At 43.3% G+C, this 16,460-nt stretch overlaps 1 protein-coding gene across 1 annotated transcript in view; it reads right to left on the bottom strand.

The window, feature by feature from the left end:
- SLCO4A1 (solute carrier organic anion transporter family member 4A1) overlaps window positions 1–16,460 on the bottom strand; it is a 414,240-nt gene that overhangs the window by 313,468 nt on the left and 84,312 nt on the right. The window contains exon 2 of the mRNA XM_069243161.1: window positions 3,748–4,701. Coding sequence (XP_069099262.1) covers window positions 3,748–4,558 — 811 coding nt within the window. The 5' untranslated portion in view covers window positions 4,559–4,701. The remainder of the gene's footprint in view (window positions 1–3,747; window positions 4,702–16,460) is intronic.

Genomic DNA, 16,460 nt, shown 5'->3' with positions numbered 1-16,460 from the left:
AGTTTAAGTACCATGTTGAAAGATATATAATTGTCATATATATTTTACAGATAATGTGAGCGAGCATTCCAGTGCCACAGCAGATTCCAGGGTTCATCACACAAGCTGACGCTGTGCTGAAACAGGAGGGCTGAGTTTACAGCAAGGCAATCTTGGTATTTATGAGGACAGCAGTAAGCAGAAGATGTGCTGACCTGTTAATGACTGCTCGGGGGGACATCTATTTCCATGGATGAGCAAGGTGAGGAAGAGCAGAGAGCCACTACCATTGCTTTACCAAAATCATAGTGTGCAGCCCCCCCAAGCCACGGATCAGCCAATTGGCTCACAGGTTTCTGCAAGAGGGCTTTGTAGGAATTCAGAAGCACAAATCTGCGAAGCTTTTCAGTAGTACAGCGCTCACTAATTCTGTGCCCCCTTGCTGCCAGAGGTGCAGATTATTGTATTATGTGTCAGGGTTTTTCTGACAGAAAGCTTTCTGGATTGCGGGTATCAGAGAGGAATGGTGGGGAGTTACTTGGTGGTTTCAGGTCAAAGCCTACCAGACAGCTGCTGGTTTGCTTAAGACTTCTTGTGGCCATTTTGAAAGCTTCCCTGGAAATGCATTTCGCCCATTGCTTACTATTGGCTTTGAGGTTTGTAACTCACAGTTGCGTGTTTTCTATTTGCTGGCTTGATTTGCTTTTGGCTGTTCTTCAAGCACTAACCTTCTGTAAACAGACCTTTAAAGCTTTTTCTTGTCTTGTCACATTGCTGTGCATTGAAATACAGAGGTCAACTGTCAGGCTATGTCTTTGGATGGAGCTTGGTGTTTACTCTTCTTTCTTTGACATCAGAGAAATATGTCAGAGTCTACCCCACTCCATTCTAATCTGCCCTACTCAAATCCACTCAGTCTTACCCACTCCACTACATTCCAATCTACCCAGTCTACCCCACTCCATTCCAATCTACCCCACTCTACCACAACCTACCCTGATCTAGCCCAGTCCAATCGACCTAATCCCAACCCAATTAACCCTACTTTACTCCAATCTACACATCCCACTCCACTCCACTCTACCCCATTCCACTCTACCCCACTCCACCCCGCCTATCCCAATTCAATCTACTCCACTCCAATCTACTCACACAATCTACTGCACTCTACCTCTACCTCACTCCAATATACCCACTCTACTCCACTCCAATCTACCTCACTCTACTCTACTACAGTCTACCCCACTCCAGTCTACATCACTCTATCTCAAGCTACCCTAGTCTTCTCCACTCTACCCCAATCTACCCCAGTCAACTCTACCCCAATCTACCAAGTCCCATTCCACGCCACTAACCTGCTGAACAGCAGACGCACTGGTATACTACATGGCTAAAATACATTGGCAAAGAAAATAGTGCTTGCCTAGCCAAGACCTATTGGCTTTGCCAATGCTTGTTTAATAAACCGATTACATGTTAATGGCCTGTAACAATGACGTTAATGAATAAGTACTGCTGATTAGTGTTTATGCTCCCTGAAAAACGTCCTAAATATATCAGAACGATCTGGAAAGAAAAAGCACCACTGGAAGTATGATACCTCTCATTTTTAATGTAATATTAAATGACATTATGGACTTAACTAGATCATGGCTTGTATTTATATTGATCTTTCAAAGCTAGACGCTGTAGCTCTTGCCCTCAGTTGGTTCTTTGTACATGACCGGTGACTATACAAGGCGATCTTTAGAAGGGTTAACAAGCATGTATCCTCTCTCAAGCCTGATCCTCAGCAACATTTTAGTGGGAGCTCACATGGATTTTGCTGCATCTGAAATCTCACCACAGGCTCTCACAACAGGGGATACATCAGTACAATATGAGTGGATGTCAGGAGCAACAACTGTGCCCCCCTCAGTGACATGATGTGTAATGATAGCAATAGCGACTCGCGGGCCGCAGAAGGGGCGGGAGGGAATAAACATTTTATTTAGTGAAAAACAAAAAATCACTAACCTCCTCTGCCACTCCTCTGTCCCTCGACGCTCCTTTGCGGCAGGCACAGGCTCCCAGCCTGCCCTGCGCCAATTCTGATGCTGGTCAGAGCAGCATCAGGATTGGCTGGGAGGGCCCTCCCAGCCAGACTGGGAGCCTCTGCAGGCTCTATCCAGCTCAGCAAGAAAGAGCCTACAGCGCATGTGTGTTTGGCCGGCTCGAGACGGTCGGCCAAACACACATGCACTATGAAGGGGGGGTGCTGAGCACTCCCCCTTTGTTGCCGTCACCCTCATGGCCCGCCCCTTTCAAAACGATAATAAACATGGTTGATTATCGTTTTCTTTAAAAGGTTTTGCAGCTGCCGCTGCTGGCAGGGGGGCGACTCTCCTCCGCCCAAATGGAGGAGCGGCCACTGAATGATAGGAAAATAAACAAGTCATCTCTGAGGATAGATCCACTTCCTCCGCTCCTCCTTTGCCGGTTGTTCTTGCGTTTGTACAGGGCACTAGAATGCTATCTGCACAATCCATCGTTCGTTTGAGCTAAGGGACTTTGACAAATGATAAATAGCCCTGAAGGTCACCACCACTGTTGTGACTAAATATATTAGTATTTAACTAGCTCTGGTATGCAAGCTTTCGGTCTGACAGCGCGAGACGACTGGCAAGATTGCAGACAAGCACGCATAAGAACATGCCAAGAAAGCAACAGAGTGAAAGAGTTTTAAGGCTTTTTAAGAACGACTCCAGGTAGAGGGTAGGACTTTCGAAGAGTAGCTCCTCTGACCGACACTGCTTTCTGCCGCTGGTGGATCTCAGGAAATCTGGAATCATTCAATCATAAGGAAGCAGATCTATTATAAAGATTTTATATGTATAGATATGCTACAGAGATAGACAAGCCAAATACCTATAGACCTCGCACACATACATTAACTGTGGCACAGCTGCAGGACTAATTAGATTCTTCTACCCGATCTCATGTTTGTACATATTTATATTTAAATGCAGTAATCATTCAGGGCTCGCTGACCTTCCGAGTCCCAGCAGCATAGTTTTTTTGGGGCACAGCCCTTGAAGCAGTTTAACCTCTTAAGTTCTATCAAAATGAAAAGATGTTAAACAGCTTAAACAAATAATTAGAAATTCGTCAGAGATTATAGGTTATTGACACCTGACATATGCCACGGTGGAGAAAAGAGCCAACCTTAACCAAACTGCTCTTTCACTAAGGTACCTACTTGTCTACCTCACCGCAAAACTACAATGTTTGCATTTCCACCTTTTGAAGGTACACAACAAAGGGTTACAATGTATAGCTGGTCTTCATTAAGCCCACAACTACGGGAAACTAGATCTGCTATAGTCGACTGAAGACTTTAGATGAAGTCCAATCTTTTTTAAAATTACATTCCACAAATGTCATATGCTCTTGTATGGTGCCAGAAATCTCTTTGAAATCTAAAGGAGTGTCTAAGCACTTGAATCATACTTTGGAGTCACAGAGATTCTCTGAATGAAATCCCCCACATAGCCAAATCGATACCAGTACAAAAATACTCAACTATGTCTCAAAGCATATCTTATATGAAGGTGACCATTTAAAACCAAAAACTTCAAACATGCAACAAACCCAATCCTGCATGAACTACTAAATAAAAGTATCCTGCAGCGTTGGCCAGGTGGTGTCGATTCACTGGCTTACCATTTAATGAACATCTCAGTTACCAAATTCAACATGTTTCCCTCCTCCAAAGGCCATGTATCTTACCGATGTAAACAGGAGAATAGTTGGACTTCACATTTTCATCTAAATAGGTCACTCCGAGCGTGTAGAGTGGTGTAGCCCCAACACCATGAAGGAACTGTCCAAACATGAAGAGAAACCTGTAGTTGGATAGACTGGACGCACCCTCGGTACAGGGCAAAGTCTGGTTGGAATGGCACATGCCTGTCTGTTCAGAGAAGTGCACCTCATATTGGCTAGTCATAAAATGAGGCAGTGCAAACACTACGGAGCCAATTCCCATGATCAGTGCCCCCCAACCTAACCAGTGAGGTTTGTGTCCGTTGCCCCCAAAGTAGCTGACGAAAGTCAAGCAAACACATGCAGCAATGTCGTAGGAACTTGCGATCGTCCCACTGTGATAGCTGCGAAGGTCAAACCGTCTTTCTATGGAGGTGATGACAGTGTTGATAAAGCCGTTGACAATCATACCCTGTAGAAAGGAAGCAACACAGAGGAAGAACAGCACGCCTTTTGGTGTATTAAAATGCTGTAAGAACCTAGGTGTGAAGGCGCCCCATCCACACAAGTGCTCCTTCTCAGATGGGACAAATTTAATTCCACAAGGTTCGTCACTATCGTACTGTGCCTTCTTTGGGGGCGTTCCTTTACAGAGGGGTTTGCTGTAGGAGTCTGAAGGGCTGCAAGAGCTCGAATGCAATGATGGGCTGTAGGCTTCGTTCGAGCTTGGCGAGTCCGAATCAAACCCATTGCCATGAGAGGAGCCATTGAAACACAGAAGCTCCTTTGTAGGTTGATGAGAATTTTCTATTGTCAAATTGTGTGGCATCGCCATTAACAAAATGTTCTAGGCTGAATACTGCTTGGATTTGTTACCAGAGAAGCTGGGACGGTCACTGAGTGTTTATTCACCAGTCTTTTAAGACCTGTGGAGCAGACCTGAATCAAAGTCTTCAAAGAAGCCGTATTTCGTTAAGTCTGCAAAACATAAGAATACAAAATTATGAGTCTTAGTTTGAAAAGTATTTTACAAAGAAGCAGATACATTTAGGTCCGATACGACCTACCTGGGCCACCCAGCATGTATGAAAAACAGTATTTGCTATTTCACTAGAATAAATGCCAAGGTTCTGCTGTTGGATTAACACAATCAGTGGGAAAAGCCAGGCTACCACTCATATCAAATCTATACACTACACAAAAAGACCAAATGGTCTGTTTCATCACAAGCAGAGAAATGAGAGTTGCTACGCCTACACTAGAACTTTAGTTTCTGCCAGTCAGCCCAGCAGTAAAGTGGTTGCAGCATTGTCGCATGCTCATTATTGAGCCGGCTGCAATGCTGCCTCATGCAGGGGACACCAACACCCTCGAAATGCGCAGTCTGCACAGCAGACAGTGTGCATTTTGAGGGTGCTGGGCAGTGGGACACTGCACATGGCATGGACAGGTGCCCCCATGGGGCTCCCTGAACCTGTTCTCCGACAGCCTTTTCATGGCAGTGGTACCTCCATGAAAAGACTGGCATAGAACAAGGTTGTAATCAGCAAGGTGGTGCTGCTTCCGGCACTGTCCTGGCACATTACAACCTGCTCCTGCTGTGAGACCGTCGGGATCAAAGATCTTGGTGGGAACGGCGTCAGGTTGGCGGGTCTGCCTGCCAAGCTTGGAATGAGGCAGTCGGACCGCCACAACCACATAGTTGGCTGTGAGGCTATTACTCTGCTTCTAATTACCTATTGAAAAATCGTGATTTCCCAACAGGTTTTCTGGATTTAGACAGACTCTGGCTCAGTTCCAATGGCCCAAAACAACACACGTCCCTGCTGAAATGTGAAGCTTTTCAAGAGAAACCCTAAATAGCAACAATATATGATTAAAGAGCGTGATATTTATTTTAAGGATATTCAAGAATAGTTAGGGGTTTCACAATCTAGCACTTCCGAACTACAATACTCCACTGCTACAAAACTTAAGAATGTTTATCATGCAGAGACTGAATATTTTCTTGAAACGTAGACCAATGGTAATATGCTAGCACTTTGAAGAGCTTCAAGAGTGGCTAGTCCTTCATCACCCAAATGGAGTAGATTTTGGCAAATCCAACTGGACAAAACACATGCAGCAACTGGATCCAGATTGTGCGAATATGACTTGATAAAGAGTGAATGTTTGTGGAAATGTTTGGTAATGAGATTCACTAAAACATGAGAACATACAAAATACAGATTCCTGGCCCCAGTCACAAAGATTTTCCAGTGAGTAGTGGCATCTTACTTCAGACCTAACTGTAACTTAATACTGAATTTCAAGAATGAAGACATTCTCACTCAGGGAAACAAGGCTTGTGAATAAGCATATCTTACTACTAGAAATTCATAACTCTGTAACACCTAAGTCTGAGGGAATACACAACTACTCACAGAATATTCTGAGAGAAGGAGGCTTGGACATTGAGGAGTCATTTACACCTACACAGGAGTAACATAGATTACTCTTATGGAGGCAAAGACATGATTAGTATGTATTGACATATATTGCAAATGCACATTCAAGATATCTGAGAATAGAGACATGGTGCTTTGCTTGTGTCAGCTGTCACATCATTACTGCCAAACATGGCAATGCATTCAAAGCCAAGAAAGCAATTTCCTTTCTCTCAAAGCTTTTGTTTCTCCAACACATATTTCATAAATTACAACAGATGGGTTGCTTGTGGTGCATTTTTCCATAAACCACTTCGATTCAAGAGGAAGTCAAGTTTAAGCAGGGCCATTCTATTTATTTTTTAACTTTATGTCTGAGAAATGTTAGGTTCCATCGCAGCTTGCTACGATTATCTCTGCCATATTATTGTGTGTTTAACTGCTGTTTACTACCACCACTAGGAGTTGTGTTAAAATTTAATACAGTTGTTGGCAGAGCATAACATTAACCTGGATGTGCCATGTTTTCTTGCTCACGACAACTTGGCATCATCATATGTGTCAGTCCTTTATTCTTGGATGTGCTGTGTCTGATACTAAAACCATGTTTGTAGTAGGGATTGTTCTACTGTCTGATGCACAGGACACATTACATGGGGACTAAAACAACAATTTCTCATGTAATAATAATAATAACTTTTATTCGGTATGAAAAAATTCATCCATTACAACAAATAATCACCAATACATTTGTTAAAAATAGCAATAAAGCCATGTATAATAAAAACACCCATCAAGAGTATAAACATATAAAACCACATTCATAGAAAGCAATAAAGTAGAAAAATTCATTCTAAAAACTCAACATTATTCACTGAACAATCCCCACAGCATAAAAGCTTTGGCTGCCAGTTACACTAGCACTGTATGGATCTGTGAAATAGGAGTGTCTGCAACTAAGGCAAGATTTTTATCCAGAGGTCCAGTTGTTCAAATGTAGATACAAGTTTCAATAATGTGAAGCCTATACTATTTGGGTGATGTTTTAGGGAAATTTAATAAGGTTTGAGTTTAGCTTGCAGAAGCCTGAAAGCAACTTTAGTGATTGCTTTCAAAATAAAATATCACAACAAATCTGTAAATGTTTTGCTAAACTATTGTGCTGAAAGTGTTTGAATTGAATATAAAATATTGTGATTAAAAACATATCCTGTCATGAATATCGGCATGTCAAAAAATCTTTGTCAGGAATCTCAAAGGTAAGAATATCGTTTTAAGTGTTGTTTTTGATACAGTGGTAAAAAATATTAATTTAGAAAACATTGTATATATTCATTTGCAAGTGTTATTTTGTATGTTTTTTATTCTAGGGTGTTTGATTTTAAATGTTTATCATTTTTTATGTGGGTGTTTAGTAAAATAGTTTATCAATTACCAAATTTTTGAAATTTGTATTTTTTATTCATTTAGTTATGTGTAAAAATGGTGTGTGCGTGTGTGTATAGTTAGTATCAAGATGTTAGATTTGATGGGGTGGGGAGATTTTAATAAGTGAAAATTTTAATTTAAGTGCAATGTTAAGAATTTTAATAGTATGCTAATTTATATTGAACATTTATAAATTACTTTTTTACGTTATTACATTTTTAAAATCATATTTCAGATCAATTTATTGACAAATTACATTTAATATATATTTTTTTAATATGAAAACTAAAATAATTATTTTAGTTACGGATGTTGTGGTAAAAATTACAATTCTGAAACTTAAATATGTACTTTTTTGTAAATTTACTTTTACAAAAAATTTATTTCATATTTGTTTAATGTAATTTTTAAAAATTGTTTATGTATTTTTTAAACACTGAAATGTATAATGTTTTTTTGATAAATTCATTGAAGGTTTTCTTTTACTTATATTATCATATATTGCATATTTATTTTTATTTTAAAAATTAAAACATATACTGCCAGCCTCGTAATGAGGCCCCATATTTTTATTATTTAAATAAGTTCTGTTAGTAATATATATTTTTACATTTATTAATTTGAATATAATACAAATTACATTTTTCAAGTTTGTTTTTAATTTTATGGTTTTCAACTTGGGATTATGGTTGTTTATGTTATGTTTAAAAATGTAGGAATAATAATAATCAATATTATTGAAATATAGTAATTATCAATAGTGGTTATTAAACTATTTTATATGTTAATTTTTCTTTTTTGTTTGTTTTTTTAAATTGGGATATTTTGTCTTCTAAATAATGTTTGTTTTATCTAATACATCAAAAATTATGAGCTTGGTTATTTATTGTGTATATATTTTTTTACTGTTCAACATCTTGCCTAAAATGCTTTAGATGGTAGTGGAAATGATAAATGTCACCCCTTTACTGTCCAGCACCTTTCTCAAATTGGTTTAGATTGCAGTCGGAATCGTGAATGTCAACCCTTTAATTTTCAACACCTTCTTCAAATTTACTGTTCAAAAACCTTCTCCTAATTGTTTAGATTGGAGTAATAGTAAAAATCCCCCTTTAGTGCCTAACACCTTCTCTAAATTGGTTTAGACTGGAATGGGAATAGTAAATGTCACTCCTCTAGTGTCGAACACCTTCCTCAAATTGCTTTAGACTGGAATGGAAATAGTAGATGCCATCCCTTTGGTGTCCCTAACACCTTCATCAAATTGGTTTATACTGGAATGGAAATGAATATGTCACCCCTTTAGTGTCCAATACAGTCTCCGAATAGGTCTAAATTGGAGTGGGACTAGTAAACACTAGTAAATATAACTCATTTGATGTCCAACATCACCCCAAAATTTGTTTAGATTGGAGTGTGAATAGGGAAATGTTACCCCTTTAGTTTCCAATGCTTTCTTCAAAATGGTTTACATTGGAGTGTGAATATTTCATTTAACTATTTTAGTCGAAAAATCGTTTGTTAAATTGTATTTCAATGTAGAAGGAGTACTTTATGGCAAATAATTGGTATTGTTGGCATTTGAAGAGATACCTTAAGAGATGTTAGTTGAATATTTGGCATAAATAACATTATTTACATTTTTCGTAGAATAAAAATATGTAGCCTATTTTCATTTATTTAATTATTTTTACAAGTTAATTCAAAGTATATTTTGAACGTTTTAACCATAAATTTGTAGTTATACAAATACATATATTGATAGCTAAAACAAGTTGCAATAAATTTTATTTTTAAATAAACAATATAAATCCTATTTAAATAGTATGGTAAGTTGCACACTTTCTAGGTTTTTTCTATTGTTTAATATTTAATAATTGTTTCATATACATATTCTTAACATAAATTTAACATACGTTTTTACAGTATACATTAAATAACTGTTTTTTTTTTACACTGTCATTTAATTTACACTTACAATTTGTTGTACATTATCTGACATGTTTTACATGTTTAATAATTTTTTACATTTTAGAAAACAGCTATTCAACAATTTTTATTCCAATTAATTTCTATGGTGAGAGAGTTTTTTGTTAGTTTCATTTAGCAGTCATTTTTTAAAAGTACCTTATATTTAGTACGAAATATGTCCCATCTTTAGTGTATTTCAGGGATCCAGGTTGTGATAGGGTGTTACCAGGTCCTTTTCAAAAGTTTTTTTTATGACTCTGTGAATAGGGATATGTGGGGTGGGTCTTGAGATTAGTTAAAGTGTTGTTTGTGTGTTTTTTACATTTAGTTGTAATAATTGTAGTGCTTTTCACTAGTGTTTTGGACTTGGTTTTTGTACACTGTATTAGTAATGTTTTGATATGTTATGTAATATTATGTTACTTGCTTTTTGATGATTCAGGCCCTTATTATGAATTTAGCGGTTCGACAAGTTGACAGCCAAACTTGCAGGGAGGATGCCGTCATCATGCCGGTGGTGCCCCCCAACCCCTCCGTCGTATTACAATGTTCCCGCCGAGCTGACCGCCAGGAACATTACATTATCACGTTCCCACCTGGCTTACTGGCAGCAACAGTGCAACGCTATTGGTCTCGGGTCCCTTAAGGGAGCTGAGGCCAATTCTGAAGCACACCATCAGCCTCGGAAAGCGCACTGTCTGCAAAGCCTCTGGATTTAAGGTAAGCTTGTTTGTTTTATGATACACCAATGGTTTTTGTTTTATTATTGTGATTTCCCTTTTTCGAGTTTCCAGGAGCGTTTCTCTTTTAAAACATTTTTTCGGGGTTTTTATGGTTCCTAGATACTTTGGATTGCTTCAATGGATTGCTATTGGATTGGTTTTGATTTTACACTTTTTTGGGGGCTTTTTGGAAAAAAATATTGTTTTTGGTGGATTATACTTTTTAACTATGTGGATACAGAAGATGATCTGCATCTAAAAAACAGAACGACATATTTAATTTATTTGTTCTGGGTGGCATATGTTATATTTTATTTGTTATCTAAGTGTTTTGTGATTGTTATTTGTTATCTTATGTATTTATGTGAATATTTTGCGTAAGGGATTGAAGGCCACATTAAGAGGCTGGCGGTCGAACCGCTGCACTCCAAGCGGTTGGACCGCTGCACTCCAGGCGGGCCGACCTCCACATTATGACCCTGGTGGTCGAACCACCATCCCGGCCGGGAACATGGTTCCCGACGGGTTGACGGAGGTCGGACTCATGCTGACCCACGGCGGTGCTGAATTCAGAGCTGCTGGGCTGATCACAAGTCCAGTTTCCGCCAGCCTTTTCATGGCAGAGAGATGCTGCCATGAAAAGGCTGGCGGAACCCCAGTGCTCCAACGCACTCTGTGTTCGCCTGCCACGCCGGCACCTCTTCTGCGCCTCCCGGATGTGCACCTATGGCTTATTGTACTGTACTCACAGGGTGTGTCCCAAACGTCCGAAGACCAGCCACTTATTCAAGCGTCAATGTCAGAGTTTCTGTGCCTTGTGGTTTAACTGAATCAAGAGAGGTCTCCCTGCCTTGTTTCTAAGGCCTGTGCACTGCATTAGGGGAAAATACACAGGTCTCTTAGCACCATAACATCATGCACACAGGTATCTCCTTCGTGCTGAGTGGTCTACTCGCTCCAGATCTCTCAGGCAGGCAGCAGCTGGGTAGGCACAGTGCCCAGGTCTAGAGTGCACACTACCGCGCAGGTAGTACACATGCCTCAGTGGTCAATCCAAGTTGCTCAGACCCAATGTCTCTGACAGGCATAATCTCCCCCTCTCTGCCGGCCTGAGATCACATCGCCGGGGTGAGGCAGACCAGCACCAGCGTAGTGCAACATGAGCCTGGGGGCCCTCAGGAGACAGCCAGCAGCAGTAACTGATGTCACCGACCCCCTGCCATGGCCCGCACCACCTCTCCTCTCCAGGCAGCACACGTCACTGCCCCTGTAGGCCTGGGTCGCTCACCTCCACAATCGCAGGACATCCCAGGTGCGGTTTCCTCGTGCAGAGCCGAGACGCCAGGCAAGCCTCATATGGGCCCAACAGGGCTCTAAAGTCCTGTAGGCTGCCACAGTCCTCTCCAGTCTTGTAAATCAGCTGGCAGGACGGCAGCGTCACAACTAGCAGTGCGGGCACACCGAGGTGGCAGTCCCATAGCCGAACGGGCTGCACCGGCATACATAGCTCCAGAGCAGCAGTCGGAGAGTTATGGGTGGGCACCACCCACTGCACAAATAATTCTGGGTGCCTACTTCAATATTTTCGAGCACCTAAGACACCAGGGTCATAGAGAATCTACTCCTCGACCACAGGAGCACTAGACCTAAGCAGCCATTTTTCTGCTCAGCAAGCACTGCCCGCTACTTGCCACAATATCTAATATAACACACCAACTAACTTTCTTGCTAGCAGAAGCTATCACCTCCTTTGAACAACAAACTATAAGGGAAATGGGTGACTGGTATTCTCCTAGCTTCCCTGCTTATAAATCTCTCTGCAACTCTGGGCTCTATAGATAAATGCATTGATTATGAGTAAGACCAGAGAGGTCTGCTCGAAGGGAAGTGTATTGAGTAGTACACAGTAGCTGCTAGACCAGTCTGTGTATGCAGTTCTTCCACGCAGAGGTATAAAAACACAATAGTATAAGAGATTAGATTATCGGTTGTCCAGAGACAGGTGTCAAAGATTGACATGTCCACCAGCCACTAATAGCAGAACCATACCCTGCATCACTTACTTATTCCTCAATCAGCGCCGGCAGTGCAACTATTTGTGTCACCAGTCGCAGACAGCAGAACTACTTATCACTTACCAGTCATCACAGACAGCCCTCACTTCTCAAAGTCAGCTGAGTTGCCCCTCACCTCTGGCAGATCATGCCCCTCCTCTTCTGGCTGATATCTTTGCCTGGTGCACCCATCTCAAACAGCAGAGCTAGCCATCACCTGTAAGAGACAGCAGATGTACCCCACATTGGTTACAGAAAGCAGAGACTAAGGCCCTCATTACAACTCTGGCGGTAAATGCCGCCTTCCGCCATGCTGACAGCCGCCAAGATACCGTGGCTACGGCGGTAATCTGCCACGGGTATTTTGACCCACACAGAGAATCCCGCCACAATAGAGACACCCACACAGGTCCGCCACACCAAAGGACAGTGATAAACTGGCGATAGCAAAACCCACACCGTTACGCCAACAGGAATACGCCCACAGTATCACGACCCACGAATCAACACAGTGGTCTTTCAACCGCGGTAAACCATTGGGGGTACACACTGCAGCGCTCAAAATACACACACACTTACAAAACCACACCACATTGGACAATTCAAAATACACACACCTGACACACATACACACACCACACCCACAAACTCATACCACTATAAAACACACACCCACATTACCCAGATCCCCTTACAACCCAAAAAAAAGAGACCAAGCACAGAGAGACAATCAAAGAGCACACACTCACTCAGAGGCACAGAACACCATCACTCATACACCATCCACGTATATCACATCATACATCCCAACACATCACCCCACACATCACCTCACACATATCACTCACACCACATCATGGCACCTCAAAGACACCCCAGGTTTTCTGAGGAGGAGCTAAGGGTTATAGTGGAGGAAATCATCCGGGTAGAGCCACAGCTATTCGGATCACAGGTGCAGCAGATGTCCATTGCAAGGAAGATGAAGCTATGGCAGAGAGTTGTTGATAGGGTAAACGTGTGGGACAGCATCCAAGAACCAGGGATGACATCAGGAAGAGGTGCAACAACCTACGGGGGAAGGTGCGTTCCGTGGTATCAAGACACCAGATAGCAGTACAGAGGACTGGCGGTGGACCCCCCCCTCCTCCCCACAACTAACAACATGGGAGGAGCAAGTCTTGGCGATCATGCATCCTGAGGGCCCCGCAGGAGTAGCAGGAGGACTGGACTCTGGTAAGGCAAATCTTTAACACTTTATCCCCCCCACCCTACCTGCATGCTATCACATACCGCCACCCGTACCCTCACTCCCATCACTCCATCACCTCACATATACCACACCATCACAACCCACACATCCCAATACCAGGCCCTGCATGCAACAACAATGCATGGACACCCATCACAGCCCTGCATGGACACCAATCACCACTGCATGCCCAGTAGAGAGACTCACCCAGCCCACACAATCAGCAATCACACAAGATCATGGCAACAGAGAAAGCACAATTCTATAAGAGAAACACACACATTGCACAAGATGGCACACACAAATACAATAACAATGCATTTGCATCCCAACAGGACCCCTACCCAACGTCACCGGACAGGAGGTGCCAGCCCAGAAGAAGCCCACAGTGATGACAGCAGCTCTGCACGCCTGGATCACGATGACCAACCTGGCCCATCTGGGACCTCTGGACAGTCGGTTACCCTGCCACAGTCTCAACCCACCACAGAGCCTCCCCCTGCAGGAAACACCACCACAGCACCCACCCAGCGGGCCCATGCCACTGTCCCCAGAACACGTCAATCAGCAGTGTGTCCACCACTACAGGGACCCCGGGCAACTCCACTAACCCAGGACAATCAGGGACCTGGGGCCAGTGGGCACACGGTTCAGGGGACAGAGGCACATGACAACAGGGAAGATGGGAGGACTGCTGTGCGGCAGGGGGAGGACAGGCCCAGGGAACCGACCCTCCACAAGCCACTCTCAAACATCATGGGAGCATACCACCATTCCCAGGAGACCATGGGCACGGTACTGGCCAAGTTTCAGGAGACCCAGCAGCTGCAGGAGGGACAGTACTTGGGGATCAGGGATGACCTCACAAAAATCTACACCATCCGGGCCACCATAGCAGGGGTGCTGGCTGATATGGGCAAGACCATGAGGGAGGCAGTGGCACAACAAAGGGCCCCTGACACTGGCCAAACCGAGGAACAGCCTTCCACTTCTGCCGGCGCCAGTGGACAGGAGGCCCTGCCACAGGACCAACATGCCACCAGCACCCCACGCCCTGCAGAAGGAGAACCACCCCGCAAACGGTCCCTGCTGTCCCACTCTGTTACCCTGTCCACCTTGAGCTGCCATTGCTCACCTTCCTATGCCCCCTTGGACAATGCACCTGTGACACCAATAGACTGGACTCTACCATGGACCTTACTCCATCACCCCAGCCCCTTGCACATACCCCTATACGTATTAGCACCTAAATAAACACACTTGAAACAAATACCAATCTGGAGTCAGTCTGATGATTCACAAATGTATTAGTACAACATTAGCAAAGCATTGCAAGGTATATGTTCATTAACTCATAACAATGTATGACAGTTGTTGGGCAGGCAGTACACATAGCAGAAGCCAGAATGGGGTACACAGATCTGAAAAAAGGAAACCCAAAGGGAACAGTCAGTGTCCATTGACAGAGGGTAAGAGGCTGCCATGTACAATGTCCTTAAGTATACTGAAATATGAAGAGGAGTTACAGTCTCTTACCTGTTTGTCACTGGAAGTACTGCAGGATAACGTTTGTTCTATTGTCAACATCTTCCTCCTTAGCCTCCTCTTCGTCACTGTCCACAGGCTCCACCGCTGCCACAAGACCATCACCAGGCTCACCCTCCAGCAGAAAAGGCACCTGGCATCTCAATGCCAGGTTGTGCAACATACAGCATGCCACGATGATCTGGCACACCTTCTTGGGTAAGTAGTATAGGGAGCCACCTGTCAGATGGAAGCACCGGAATCTGGCCTTCAGGAGGCCGAATGTCCTCTTAATAATCCTCCTAGTTCACCCATGTGCCTCATTGTAACATTCCTCTGCCCTTGTCCTGGGATTCCTCACTGGGGTCAGTAGCCATGACAGGTTGGGGTAACCAGTGTCATCTGCAAATATTGAGGGACAATTGTGAGACACACACTAACCCTTAGGGACAACCCTATACCCAGACACCTAGTCATACTGTGTGGGGGCCTTGGGCTCACCTATTAGCCAAACCCGGTGCCTCTGGAGTTGGCCCATCCCATAAGGGATGCTACTATTTCGCAAGATATAGGCGTCATGCACAGAGCCAGGATATCTGGCATTCACATGGGAGATGTACTGGTCCACCAAACACACCATTTGCACATTCATCGAATGATAGCTTTTTCTATTACTGTACAGCTGTTCATTTCTGCGGAGAGGGACAAATGCCAAATGTGTACCATCAATGGCACCAATGATGTTGGGGATATATGTCCCAGGGCACAGAAGTCAGCTTTCACCGTGGCCAAATCCTCCACCTGGGGGAACACAATGTAGCTGCGCATATGTTTCAGCAGGGCAGTCAACACCCTGCTCAACACGTTTGAGAACATTGGCTGAGACATCCCTGATGTCATGGCCACTGTAGTTTGGAAGGAGCCACTTGCAGGAAAAGGAGCACTGACAGGACCTGCACTAGAGGGGGGATACCTGTGGGCTGGCGGATAGCTGAAATCAGGTCTGGCTCCAATTGGGCACACAGTTCTTGGATTGTGGCACGATCAAGTCTGTATGTAATTATAATGTGTCTGACCTCCATTGTAGACAGGTCCACCGGGAGTCTGTACACTGGAGGATGCTATAATCTCATCATCTGCCTCAGCGGTTGTAGCCTATGGAGGAGAACAGTGAGCAGAAGGTCATTTACCACATAGATAGCACAACTGTGTCTGAATTAATGTTACAGAAGCAGTGTGTGAAATCGAGAGTCAGTATATGGGATAATATGTGCTGTGACGCAGTTAGGTGCCATGCCATGTGCCCCCCTGAAATGGCGGCTGCCTGACCTGTGAGAAGGGGCAAGGGGAAATGAGATAACTG

This window comes from Pleurodeles waltl, chromosome 7 (assembly GCF_031143425.1).
Source record: "Pleurodeles waltl isolate 20211129_DDA chromosome 7, aPleWal1.hap1.20221129, whole genome shotgun sequence".
NCBI classification, from domain to species: Eukaryota; Metazoa; Chordata; class Amphibia; order Caudata; family Salamandridae; genus Pleurodeles; species Pleurodeles waltl.
Note: the sequence above shows the minus strand (reverse complement) of the source record. Positions and strands in the feature narration are given on the sequence as shown.